Below are 14,009 nucleotides of genomic sequence, written 5' to 3'. Positions count from 1 at the left end.
GCTTTTATAGCTGAACAGTGTGCATTAAGAATATAACTCAGTTTCCCCTTAATGATTACCCAGCAGTCTCAACAACAAAAGGATCAACTATCTGTCCTTTCCCCACTAGAATAAGTTTAAAGATGCTATTTCAAAACAATTTCTGATATAGACTTGAATTAGCTTTTTAAAATAAACTCATATTTGAAAGTGAAAAAGTTGCCCCTAAATAGCAATTTTCTGTTTATTGTTCTCAGTTTATCACAGTCTCATGGATTCACATTTACACTTTAAGGTAGGAAAGGTCTAACCCTGAAAGAAATGTGAAACAAGTAAGTAACCACAGCATCTCTAAAATAAAGTTATATTTTCCAGTTATAAAACACCAAAGTCTTTAGCCACAAAGCAGAGAAAGAAAAAAATAAAAAACCCACATCCTTTGTGTTTCATTATATATTACTATCAGTACCTGAAACTAAATAGTCTCCATAAGAAAATAACAGAAGCCATGAATGTTCCTTTTCCTTTCTCTTTTCCTCCTGCCATTTGTCTCCTTCTAATTCCTGGAGGTAAGACATATTTTCATATGCTTTTCCATTTTGCTTATAAGAAAATGGAATTTTATATTGGTTTACTTTTGTTCAATATTGTGTAAAAGTAAAAAAGAAATCATAACTTAATTTCTAATAATATTTCATGTTACTTTTAGTCTTTGCTATTGAAATGGTCTATTGCTTTTTAAAATGAAAACATTAACCTATTGTGTTTAGAGCAAAAATATGAAAGCATAACTATATCTGGAGGGTCTCACAATTCAGGCCAGATCCACAGAGCAAAACTGGCAAGTGAAAAACCAACAAAGCCATTAAACTTGGGATGGATAGATTATTTATCAACTGGAGAGCTTAGTTACCCTCTGTCTGGTGGCTCAGACAATAAAGAATCCAGCTGCAGTGCAGGAGACTGGATTCAATCCCTGGGTTGGAAAGATCCCCTGGAGAAGGGGATGGCAACCCACTCCAGTATTCCTGCCTGGAGAATCCCACAGACAGAGGAGTCTGGTGGGCTACAGTCCATGGGGTTGCGAGGAGTCAGACACAACAGAGCGACTAACACAACTCATAACTCTCAGATAAATCTTAAGATTTTGGTTTTCAGAATGAATTATGTTAATTTCCAGTAGTGGGAATGGTAAAGAAAGCAATAAATCAATGTAAAATAATCCAATGAACTATATATATGTGTGTGTCAACATTTAATAAAACTTACAGTTAAGTATATTCTAGCTGTTTGACATACACTCTTCTTATGTATTATTGTTATCAGCCCAATTTACATATGAGGAAACTAAGGCCAAAGAGGTTAAGACAATTTACTGAAGTCATCAGCTAGTAAGTAGTAGGTCTGGGATTTGAACCCAGAGTTCATGTTCTTAACCACACATTATGATATTTTATAGTTCAGTGATACCTTCAGAGCTGGGATTCTTAATGTGGGATCCATGAGCTCCTTCAAGGGCCTGAATGGGCACTAAGAAGTCTGTGATTCTCCCAAAGTGAAAGAAAGAAAAGTAAAGTGAAGTCGCTCAGTCGTGTCTGACTCTTTGTGACCCCACAGACTGCAGCCTACCAGGCTCCTCTGTCCATGGGATTCTCCAGGCAAGAATACTGGAGTGGGTTGCCGTTTATTCTCTAGGGAATCTTCCCTACCCAGGGATCAAACCCAGGTCTCCCACGTTGCAGGCAGACACTTTAACCTCTGAGCCACCAAGGAATCCCAGCATTCCCATCGCACCTCAAGAGGATGTGGTCTCAACTTGACACTAGAGAGGAACTCCAGGGGTCGTGCCACCATTTCAAAAGACCCCGATGTCCCAATGCACTGTATGCAAATATTCACACGCATATCTGTGTCTGTACTTTATTTAGATTCTCAAATGGCTCTACATTTCAAAAATAACAAAGGTACTTCAGACAAACAGTTCTTCACAATGGATAGAGTATATTTTTTTTCATGATGAGGAACTGGATTAGAAGACTGCTTTACTATTTATTAGTTGTCTGAACTTGGGCAAGGTAATTGCCTGTCTAAACTTTACGTTCCTTATCTATGGGAATAATAACACCCACTTTGCATTGCAGCAAACAACAGAACCAGAGTCTGAAACTTACCAGTGCCTGGTAAATCATAGATGCTTTCACTATTATTGCTACTATAGTTATTGTTCTTTCTTCAAATTTAATACAATTTACCAAACCATAATTCCCAACAATATCTCATCATGGAACACTGAGATTTTTAAAGTCAATAACACAGTGTCCAACCCCAGACTGAGACAATGAAGCCTGTAGTAGGAAGTGAACTGCTGAGGAATGGCAGAGAAAGGAGAATGAGGTTTCTCCCCTATCTGCTCTTCCCGTATGCTACTGGGTAAGTCTTTAATCTTTTTGCTTTTTGAGCTTTAATAAAAGAGATTCTATTGCCTGACAGTTTCTGCCTCCCAGGGATAGGAAGGAGATGGATATTAGGTTAAAGGTGATCTGAATTCTTGAGGAAGAGAAGTAGTATTTAAATTCAAGATACTATTATCCGAAGCTATCCTGGAAAATTGTAAAAACTCCGAACCACCTGGACCACTTTGATCTTCTCTCCCTGGACACAAAGTGCATGTCTAAGTACTCGTTCTGGATCTGTTCGTGATTATCAGAACTTTCTCAGGGGGACACGTAACTCGGTAAGACAGGATTTCACTCTGAATCACTCTTGCAGTTTTTCCAGTATCCTGCGAGGGAATTATAGGAGGAAATGAAGTGGCCCCTCACACAAGACGCTACATGGCTCTAATCAAAGGGCTGAAACTCTGTGCAGGGGCTTTGATCAAAGAAAACTGGGTGTTGACAGCCGCTCACTGCGACCTGTAAGTGATTCTGAGCTCCTCCCACTCTAGACAGCCGGCGGGGAGGGGAAAGGAGGGGCGGGGCCGGGAGGGGCGGGGCCGAGGCTGTCGGAGGGCTCTGAAGTCCAAGACCAAAACTAGGCAGGGATGGAGAAGAAAGTGTGCCAGTACATTCAAAGTTATATGCTCTTTCTCTATAAGCAAAGGCCAGATCCTGTAGAATAAAATTGAACTGTATGACTATTTTCTCATATTATTTTTTTAACTATAAATAGCAATATTATTAACATTTTGAAAATCAAAATGGTGAAAAACAGCACTCCTAATCTTATCAACTTCACATAATCACTGTTACTATTTTGCTATATTTTATTTCAGGCTTTTTTCACAAATGTATTTTACATAGTCGAGCAAGTTAAGTGTTTCTCTATGATTACAAGTGATTTACTTACTGTGATCTAGTTAGTCTTATCCCACGTTGCTACATATTAGATTGAACCATATATTGCTGATATTTAACTGTTTGACTTTTCAAAACAGTCATTTCCTATGGTTCAAGCTAATTTTTCCCTAATTGTGATTTGAAAGTCAGAATAATGTTTATCACCTGGATATGCTGCTGTTTTCTTCGTCAGTACTTGTTGTTGGTAACTGGAACCTACTATTTCCCTGCTCACTTTAGTATAAATTGCATGAATAAAAGAAAAGACTTAAAAACTAGCCCCCCACAAAGAAGATCCAAGGAGATCTGCACTATATTGTGTCAAATGAGAATTTATCAAGTGGGAACTGCACCACAATGTACACGGTAAAGATCACCATTGGCTTGATTAATAGGCCCACTTAGTGCAAAGTCTGTCCAGCAAATCAAGAAAAGCTTCTGCCCATCTCTCCCAGATTAGCTATCATTAGGTTCACAAACTAAATTTGGGGGCTAGCAGTTTATTCCCTTCTGTGTGTGTGTTTAGATTCAGTTCAGTTCAGTTCAGTTGCTCAATCGTGTCCAACTCTTTGCCACGCCATGAATCGCAGCAGACCAGGCCTCCCTGTCCATCACCAACTCCCAGAATGCACCCAAACTCACATCCATCAAGTCAGTGATGCCATCCACCCATCTCATCCTCTGTCGTCCCCTTCTCCTCCTGCCCCCAATCCCTCCCAGCATCAGAGTCTTTTCCAATGAGTTAACTCTTCGTATGAGGTGGCCAAAGTACTGGAGTTTCAGCTTTAGCATCATTACTTCCAAAGAACAGCCAGGGCCGATCTCGTTCAGAATGGACTGGTTGGATCTCCTTGCAGTCCGAGGGACTCTCAGGAGTCTTCTCCAACACCACAGTTCAAAAGCATCAATTCTTTGGCACTCACTTTCTTCACAGTCCAACTCTCACATCCATACATGACCACTGGAGAAATCACAGCCTTGATAGATGGACCTTTGTTGGCAAAGTAATGTCTCTGCTTTTGAATATGCTATCTAGGTTGGTCACAGCTTTCCTTCCAAGGAGTAAGCGTCTTTTAATTTCATGGCTGCAATCACCATCTGCAGTGATTTTGGAGCCCCCAAAAATAAAGTCTGACACTGCTTCCACTGTTTCCCCATCTATTTCCCATGAAGTGATGGGACCAGATGCCATGATCTTCGTTTTCTGAATGTTGAGCTTTAAGCCAACTTTTTCACTCTCCTCTTTCACTTTCATCAAGAGGCTTTTTAGTTCCTCTTCACTTTCTGCCTTAAGGGTGGTGTCATCTGCATATCTGAGGTGATTGATATTTCTCCCAGCAATCTTGATTCCAGCTTGTGCTTCTCCCAGTCCAGCGTTTCTCATGATGTACTCTGCATAGAAGTTAAATAAGCAGGGTGACAATATACAGCCTTGATGTACTCCTTTTCCTATTTGGAACCAGTCTGTTGTTCCATGTCCAGTTCTAACTGTTGCTTCCTGACCTAACTGTTGCTTCCTGACCTGCATACAGGTTTCTCAAGAGGCAGGTCAGGTGGTCTGGTATTCCCATCTCTTTCAGAATTTTCCACAGTTTATTGTGATCCACATAGTCAAAGGCTTTGGCATAGTCAATAAAGCAGAAATAGATGTTTTTCTGAAACTCCTTTGCTTTTTTGATGATCCAGCGGATGTTGGCAGTTGGACCTCTGGTTCTTCTGCCTTTTCTAAAACCAGCTTGAAGTTTTGTTTTTCGCTTTAGTTCTTTATCTGGCTGCATGGCATCTTTGCTGCATTAAAGGGTACCTTTCATTGTGGCATGCAGACTCTAGTTGTGGCATATGGGCTCAGTAGTTGCAGTTTACAGGCTTAGTTGCTCTGAGGCATGTGGGATCTTAGTTTCCCAACTACGGATCGAACCTGCGTCTCCTGCACTGCAAGAGAGATTCTTTACCACTGGACAACCAGGGAAGTCCCCTAGATTCAGCTTTAAAATTTCACTATTTTGTCAGAATTCAGTTCTTCAGTTCTACATATTCAGTTCTAGGCTCTTTTCCATCTTTGTCATCTTCGAGGACAAGCAAGTTACACTATCTTGTGGTAGTTACACTACCACAAAGAAATAAACCTGCTACTTCTGCTCCCATTCTTTGGTTTAGTCTCTAGTTCTTGGGTTTAGTCTCTAGTTCTTGGGTTGAGTTTCTTCCATTAGGTGTTGATTCCACAAATCCAAGGCAGATGGAGAAACTGGCAGCTCTTCTTTCTGCAGCAGCCCATGTGGTCAGCACCCGAGCACACCTCTCCAGGCCTTGCCAACACAATGCTCCTGCTGCTGTCAAAAGGCCTGGGATTCCCCTCCTGTTGCTTCTTCCCTGAAAAGACCTGAAGTTGAACCATCTAAGATAACACATGTCATAGGAGTTTTAGGTAAAACACCTAAAGAAAAAAAGCCTCATAAATGCCCCCTAACCTGCTGTGCTTATTTATATATAGGAAACCATCTAAAAGAACTGATTGGATTTAATAAATTAAATCCATACTTAATTTCATCTGTTCTGTCACATAAATTATATCGTCCTTGTTTTTTCCAGGAAGGGAAATCCTCAAGTTATTCTTGGGGCCCACTCTACATCCCATAAAGAGAAACTTGACCAAGTATTTTCCATTAAAAAGGCAATTCGCTACCCATGCTTTGATCCACAGACATTTGAAGGGGATCTTCAGCTACTTCAGGTAAACATGTTGTTTTTTTTCAACGACTATTTTGAAATTGCAAAATTTTGAAATTTGGTCAGTTTAACCTGAAACCAGTTTTACACACTGGCCTCATAGTCAAGACTGGCTAATGCCAGGATGTAGGGGTAAGAAGCACAGTGGGGACCCAACATAATTACACAAATGTTCACCTTCTTGGAAGTCAGTTCAATTTAACAAATATTGATGAAAGTCCTACTGTGGTAAGACCTGTCAATCCAAAGTGATAATGCTACCAGCAACTCAATTACAGTCAAACCAAGTTGCATTTGTTGACTCTTGCTCAGCAAGGGCGACTGCACACCATTAAGAATCATGGAGTGGCTTGTAAGAGTGTTAGATGGGACTTATCCCAGGATTTGGGCTCATGTCAGATGAGAAGGAGTATTCTAGGAAGTAGGAGTTTGCTCTGAACTGACTATTGTCAAGAAGTGGGGTAATTCTATGATGGAACATCTCAGTGAATCTTACTTACCTAGGAGGCTAAATCTGTGATTGATAAGAAGCAGCGGCCACTCATTTTAACCAATAGGGGACGTTTGGTCATTTTTGTGGCGGGCACAATGACCTTACTTTTGCCTGTACTCAAACATGACTGCAAAGTGGCCTGGAATCTTGCTCCTTTCTTTAGGCTCACCTTATCTGATATTAAAAGCAAAAGTATTAGTTGCTCAGTTGTGTCCAATTCTTGTGATTCTTGTGACCCTGTGGAGTGTAGCCCACCAGGCTTCTCTGTCCATGGAATTCTCCAGGCAAGAATCCTGGAGTGGTTTGCCATTCCCTTCTCCAAGGGATCTTCCCAACCCAGGGATCGAACCCAGGTCTCTTGCATTGCAGGCAGATTCTTTACTGTCTGAGCCACCAGGGAAGTCCTATCTGATATTGGTGGTCTATAAAAGTGTTCATGATCAGTAGGAAAAGTTGTGGCCCAGCTGTAAGTGCCAGTAAGATTTTCTCTCTTCATAAGCTAAACAGGTGCTGTTCTCAAAGTGTTCACAGTTTCTAGTGGGAGAGACAGACAAATACATCAACAGTTCTGAGCTGGCTGTATGTGACTCATCAGTGATGGAGATGGCTTAGAAGTGGGCTCTGAGGGAACACGGGCCGTGTCCAGGCAGTCAGGGAAGCTTTCTTAAAGAAGGTACAGGAGTCAGGAAGCAAAAAGAGGAAAGGGCCTTCCAGGCAGGAAGTATAAGAGGAGTCTTTAATGGAAAATGCATTTGGAGGAAGAGGGAAGAAAGGGAAGTTATCATGAATTTTAAGAAAGAGGGCACCCAGACATTGTAAACCATGGGAAGAAGTTTGAACTTTATGGGGAAGGAAATGGGAAAGTATTTTAAGCAGGGCAGTGACATGATGAGACTTGTTTTTAGGAGGATTACCTGACTGCTCTGCAGAAAGTATGATCAAAGAGGCAGAATTGGGCAGAGTGTGCAATCCACAGTCTTCCAGAGGGGGTTGAGGAGAAATTTCCCCAGCAAGACTTAAGAGGAAGCTCGAGGAATCCACACGTTCCCATATCAGGAGTAAAGAGAGGACCTAGAGCTTTGTATGCTTCTGGCAAACTCCCCACACTCCTTGCCCCCCGTACTTATCAGTGACCCTCACACTTTCTACCTTGAGACTCTAGGCCCTGCCTCTCTCTCAGGTCTCCTCTCCTCCCGCATACTCTAATTCCCTCCCATCCTGCATCCTGCACGGGGCAACGTAACTCCCTCCCCCGCCCAGTAGAGGGCGCTACCTGGACTGCTTCCCTCCTGCCCTTTTCTCCACCGCAGGGCACTTCTGATATATTCAATACTTTAGATTGTGTGTCTGTCTCCCTCAGTGCGATGTCAACTTCAAAGAACAGATATTTTTATCTTTTTATTTCTCCCCTATACCAGGGAGTATAGTGCCTACTACACGGTAGACCTTCCATAAACATTTTCTGAATAATTTTGGATAAGGAATGGAATTAAGCCAGACAGTGGCAAACCCATCAAGGGAAAAGATTCTGAACTCAGGTTTCAAGAAAGTGGTAGCAGTGGTCAAGTCTCCTTTAGGACTTCAATATCTTTATAAGAGTGTGCGTTGAGTAAGAGGTGCGAAGTAGAGTCAGGTAACCCTCCTACCTCTGACACTGGCCAGAAAGGCGAGGCTGCTGGAGAAATCTTAAAGAGGGTGTCAGAACCTCCCCATGGTTAACCTTCCAGTGTGAAAACCTACTGATGTGCCCATCACTGGTCTGTGTGCCTGACCCCAGGAGAGCTGTCTACAAGTATATGCATCCTGACTCCAATTCTGATCCATTCATTCAGATCTGCAGTCCTTCTGGGGGTTCTGCTGCCTCCTTGTCAATCCAACCAGATAACAGGCATGAATGTGAGCAGGACAGGACAGGTGTTGCACGTGGGCATTTGAAGTTCTGTGGAAAGAGTTTAAGCTGTGGCCATTTCTTTTTCTAAATTCTAGTGGGGCGGGGGGGGCACATCACTGACTCAGAGGGGGCACTGAGGAAGTGGGGACTGTCTAAAGTCAGGAAGTGGGGCCTGAAAGCAATGCAATGATAGGAATGTGGCAGTGGCCTCTGCTGCTGTGCTCCTGTGTGTTTAGAAGGTCCGCAATACTAGGACTCCCTACAGCTTGAGGCAAGAAGGAAAAAACTAGAATTATCTTCCTCTACTCTCTTCTCAACTTTTATCACACTCCCTGCTCTCCTGACCTTGAGTTTTCAGAAGAAAAAGAGAGAAAGCAAGGTAGTGAGGCAAGAAGAGGGTCTGGCAAATGAAAGCAAAGGGCAAAGTGTGCGTGAACCCTCGAAGGCAGTGCAAGTGGGTTGCGCTTGCTCAGAAGAGGGGAAGCCACGTTTCCACTGAAGTGGAAAATGTCACTGACCCCTTTCCCACCCTGCCCCGCTGCACCTGGAGCTCTGGTTTCCTTTCATTGGCCTTGATATCAGTCAGTTCACAAACTTAAGATCACCTGAATAAAATAATGATTGAGCGCTCCAACACAGCTTTTCAGCCACAGAACTGTCAGCCACCACCAATAAAATTTCATCATTGATGGGTCAACTGACTGAAGTTTACTATACTATCCTAGCAAAACATGCCTGAAAAGGTATGCTGTGACTTTAAAAAACCAATAACTGATGGTCAATTCGGTTGGAACATGTTTTGATTTATATTCTTCATAAGAACATACTAAATAAGCAAGTTATCTATTTAAGTCAGAGCTGTTTTCTGGGTTTGGTTACTGTTGTCCTTGCCTTAAACTGCGTCTTCTGTCTCTTTTCTAGCTGGAAGGTAAAGCAACTATGACCAAAGCTGTAGGAATACTTCAGCTACCAAGAGCAGGAGATGGAGAGGATGTCAAACCCCACACCAAGTGTCATGTGGCAGGATGGGGAAGCACCAAAAAAGACGCATGTCAAATGTCTAATGCCTTGAGAGAGGCCAACGTTACAGTGATAGATAGGAAAATATGCAATGATGCCCAGCACTATAATTTTAATCCAGTTATTGATCTCAGTATGATCTGTGCTGGTGGAAGAAAAGGTGAAGATGATTCGTGTGAAGTAAGTAAAGTAAAACTTTAACCATTTTGGGAAATGGGAAATCAGGTTAAATAGCATGCCTAAGAAGAGCAAGGTGGACTGTTGTGATTCCTTCTTATATCCGAGGCCTGAAAGAATGTCTGCTTGACACTGGGCTGCTGTGTGCTCCCTTGTCCCAGGTGAAACCTACCATCCAGGGAGACTCCTCTCATTACCAAAGATCAGGATCGCATTTAACCACCACTTATGGTGCTGTGGGCTTACCGGTGGCTCAGATGGTAAAGAATCCGCCTGCAATGCAGGAGACCTGGGTTTGATCCCTAGGTTAGGAAGATCCCCTGAGGGAGGGCATGGCAACCCACCCCAGTATTCTTGCCTGGAGAATCCCCATGGACAGAGGATGCTGGCAGGCTACAGTCCATGGGGTTGCAAAGAGTTAGACACAATTAAGCAACTAAGCACAGCACAGCACATGGATTCTGTCCTGCTGATCATGACAGCTGGCATTTATCAGGTGCCAAGAACTATACTAAGTTGTATATTCTATGCCAGTTGATCCTCAAAGAGCCCCATGGGATAGACACTATTATTATCAATCCTATTATATAGATGGGGCTTCCCCGGTGGCTCAGTGGTAAAGAATCCTCCTGCCTTGGGTCAGGAAGATTCCCTGGAGGAGGGCAAGGCAACTCACTCCAATATCTTTGCCTGGGAAATCCCACAGACAGAGGAGCCTGGCAAGCGACAGTCTATGGGATCGAAAAAATGTCAGACACATTTGAACCCAGGCCACCTGACTCCCAGCTCCTGCGTTGTTCTGCCTTTCCATGTGCCGAGAATAGGCTTGACCAGGGTTCGGCCTTATTTAGAACTCATGTTCCAGAAGTGGTTTGCAGGGTCAGAGAGAATATGAAATGAAAACTGATGACCTGGAAAAGAGCCCTAAAATTTGTATGAACTCTCACAAGTACTCCTTGGTCTGAGATGGCTTACCCTGTGTCCTTCTTTGAAGCAGGATGTAATTCAAATCCCATCTCATGCCTCAGGCAGTCCCAACATCCAGTCTCTTCCCCTAACATCTACTGACCAAGAAAAGCAGACACAGGGCAACTGAGGGAGACAGTTATTTTCACTGTTAAAGGCTTCCCTTGCTGCTCTGTCTTTGTTTTACCGATGAAAATAAATTTTGCACATCTCCAGAATTGTCTTTTGCAAAAGGGAAATGATTGGAAAATATTAACAGATCTGTGTAATTGATGCTGAGGGCAGACAATTAATAAAAGAGATATAAATTAGCCTTTAAGGAAAGAGAGAAAATGTGTGACTGAATGAGTGAATAAATGAATGACTAAAAGGGTGATTAAATATTCTTGGAAAGCTGCTGCTGCTGCTGCTAAGTCGCTTCAGTCGTGTCCGACTCTGTGTGACCCCATAGATGGCAGCCCACCAGGCTCCCCCATCCCTGGGATTCTCCAGGCAAGAACACTGGAGTGGGGTGCCATTTCCTTCTCCAATGCATGAAAGTGAAAAGTGAAAGTGAAGTCGCTCAGTCGTGTCAGACTCTTAGCGACCCCATGGACTGCAGCCTACCAGGCTCCTCCATCCATGGGATTTTCCAGGCAAGAGTACTGGAGTGGGGTGCTATTGCCTTCTCCAATCCTTGGAAAGCACTCCTGTCTAAATCATGTAACTTTCTGTTTCAGGGGGATTCTGGAAGTCCTCTGATATGTGATAATGTTTTCAGAGGTGTCACTTCCTTTGGCAAGTGTGGTAACCCCCAGAAGCCTGGCATCTACATCCTCCTTACCAAAAAACATCTCAACTGGATAAAGAAAACCATTGCAGGAGCCATATAACATTCCTACTTCAAAGCAGAAAATCGAAGTAACCAAGTGAAAGGGTTTTAAACTTGACCTATCCGAAGAAGCATCTTGCAACGCTCTGAACTTCACATACAAACTGCCGCCTGTCTAAAATAAATTCAGCAATGAAAGAAATGACCTCCTGCTATCACTCTTCCCCAGTCAGCAAAGACTGAGTCATCACATGTTCTCTATCCATGGTGAGAGACGTCCCGAGAAAAACTTCAATTCTGTGACTTTTTGTTTTATTCAGAATTTGGACTGTCAATTTTGTGTTCATTCTTAAAAGGAAGTCAATCTTGAGAAAGTTAGAATATTCTTTCTTCCAAATGAAGATCCAAAATATTTCTGTTCTTAGAAATTCAGGGCCTGATATTGTATTCAGTGTGAGAGTAAAGATAGAGATAAGGAGGGATTATTTGCTTCTTACTATATGCTTCTGCATCGCTTAACTTCTTACAAAAATTCTAATTATGAATACAGTGGGCACATATTCATAAAATGCAGTGTGTGTTTTAGATAGTGGGAAAATTTAGAATTTGAGGTTAGAGATAATTCAGGGAAACTGCATCACTTATTAATTACAAGTAGACTAACATTACATAGACGAGTAGGCTGCAGTCCAGCCAGTACTTTGGTATGTATTTTGCTCTAGCTAGACAATTTATATATGCAATCACTAAGTTTAGTTCTATGTTATTCTTGATAGACTGTGATATATAATAAATAAAGATGCCTTTTTTATTACCTACCATTTTTAATCTTTTTGTTGCACTGTTTCTCCAAAGAGCTAATTTATAAATGCTCATTCTGTAATAATTCTGGCTGACTTTTCCACTTTAATTCCTCAGACATTTCCTGAGGGCCCACCATGTGCCAGGCATTCTGTCCAGATTTATAAATATTAAGACGTGACCACTGCTTTCAAAATGTTTGAAGACTAGTAGGAAGCAAGGAGAAATCCATAAGTATGAGGACATCTGCTTTGGGTTCTAAAGAACACGTAACAGAGTAAGGCTATCTACTGTGTTGAGAAGTGGTGGGGGAAAGATAAACAGTATTTCACTCTCCCAGAAGCCATCCCAATTATCTCTCAGAGTCTTCCTCCTGAGACCTGCCCTCTGTTTAGACAGACCAATACAAATTTTGGATTCCCGACTAGAATGCCGCAGACATCACAGCAATCTGGTGGGAAGATCACTGGTCTACAGGTCGGACACCGGCTCCATCACTAGACAGTGTAAGACCTTGAGCAGAGTAGTAGTCTGTGCCTCCATTTTCACATCTATAAACTGAAAATCTGTAGAGGGACTTCACTGGTGGCTCAGTGGCAAAGAATTCAAGCTCCCAATGCAGGGAGCCCAGGTTTGATTCCTTGTCAGGGAACTAGATCTCACATGCTGCAACTAAGACCCGGCATAGCCAAATAAAGAAACAGACATTTCTGTGTATCCAATGAGAAAATCCCAAATATTGAATGCTTTCCATCTATAAGACACTCGGTCCTAAGCAACCTCCCCACTGGTGACACTGAGACAACTTGTACAAAAGTGACCTGTACTGTCCTTAGCAGAAACCCCACTGCAGAAGCAATTCATCTGCAGCGTTGATTGGTGGAGTAAGCAGAGCAACGAACCTGGGCCAGAGGCCCTAACTGCACTCTGCCTCTAACTCACCGCACGACTCTGAAGAAATCATTCAAGCTCTCTGGCCCCTGTGTCCTCAATTTGTCATGAGCAGAGTGGCTGATAATCACCCAGATCCAAAAATGTGTAAATAAAATATCCTCTAACGGAGGCCTTTGCACAAACATTAAGAACAGTGAACTTACCACAGTGTACAAGGCCCTGCACAAGCTGGCGTCTCTGTACTCACTTCACTCCGGCTGTGCCAAGATTCTTTCCTCAGTCACACACACACACACACACACACACACCAGGATCTGTGCCCTCACACACACTCTCACATATGTCCCCACTCTCACAGGCACTCACACTCACACCTGCACACACACCCACTCCCCGCTAGGTTTTCTCAGGTTGGCTTTAATGTTGGCTGCTCAAAGGGCAACCCACTCCAGTACTCTTGCCTGGAGAATCCTGTGGACGGAGGAGCCTGGTGGGCTGCCGTCCATGGGGTCGCGCAGGGTCAGACACGACTGAAGCAGCTTGGCATGGCCTGGCATCCTCTCAGAGTCAGACCCTCTCTTAGTATTCTCCACTTCAGAACCCAGTTTTGTTCCTTTCAGTTCAGTTCAGTCGCTCAGTCGTGTCCGACTATTTGCGACCTCATGAACCACAGCACGCCAGGCCTCCCTGTCCATCACGAACACAATTTAAAAACATTTCATATGTCTATAAATTTCTTTCTTAGTAGACGTTATGCTCCATAAGGCAAAGATTAAATATTTATTCACCTTTATGTCTTATCTCCAGCATTTAGCACTGTGTCTAGCACCTCAGAGGTGTTCAATTAATATTTATGTAATGCATTAATTAATATGATTCCAGGCCTTGTCCTCAACAGCTGATTCACTTCTC

General features: G+C 42.8%; 1 protein-coding gene across 1 annotated transcript; it reads left to right on the top strand.

The window, feature by feature from the left end:
• Positions 1-460: 460 nt before the first annotated feature.
• LOC101117107 (granzyme A) lies at positions 461-12,220 on the top strand. Its single transcript, XM_004016991.4, has 5 exons — positions 461-548; positions 2,749-2,896; positions 5,907-6,048; positions 9,350-9,628; positions 11,311-12,220. The coding sequence occupies exons 1-5, from the start codon at positions 488-490 to the stop codon at positions 11,461-11,463; spliced, it is 783 nt and encodes a 260-aa protein (XP_004017040.2). The 5' UTR covers positions 461-487; the 3' UTR covers positions 11,464-12,220.
• The last annotated feature ends 1,789 nt before the right edge of the window (positions 12,221-14,009 follow it).

This window comes from Ovis aries, chromosome 16 (assembly GCF_016772045.2).
Source record: "Ovis aries strain OAR_USU_Benz2616 breed Rambouillet chromosome 16, ARS-UI_Ramb_v3.0, whole genome shotgun sequence".
NCBI classification, from domain to species: domain Eukaryota; kingdom Metazoa; phylum Chordata; class Mammalia; order Artiodactyla; family Bovidae; genus Ovis; species Ovis aries.
The sequence above is the reverse complement of the archived record's forward strand: the minus strand, read 5'-3'. Positions and strand labels throughout refer to the sequence as shown.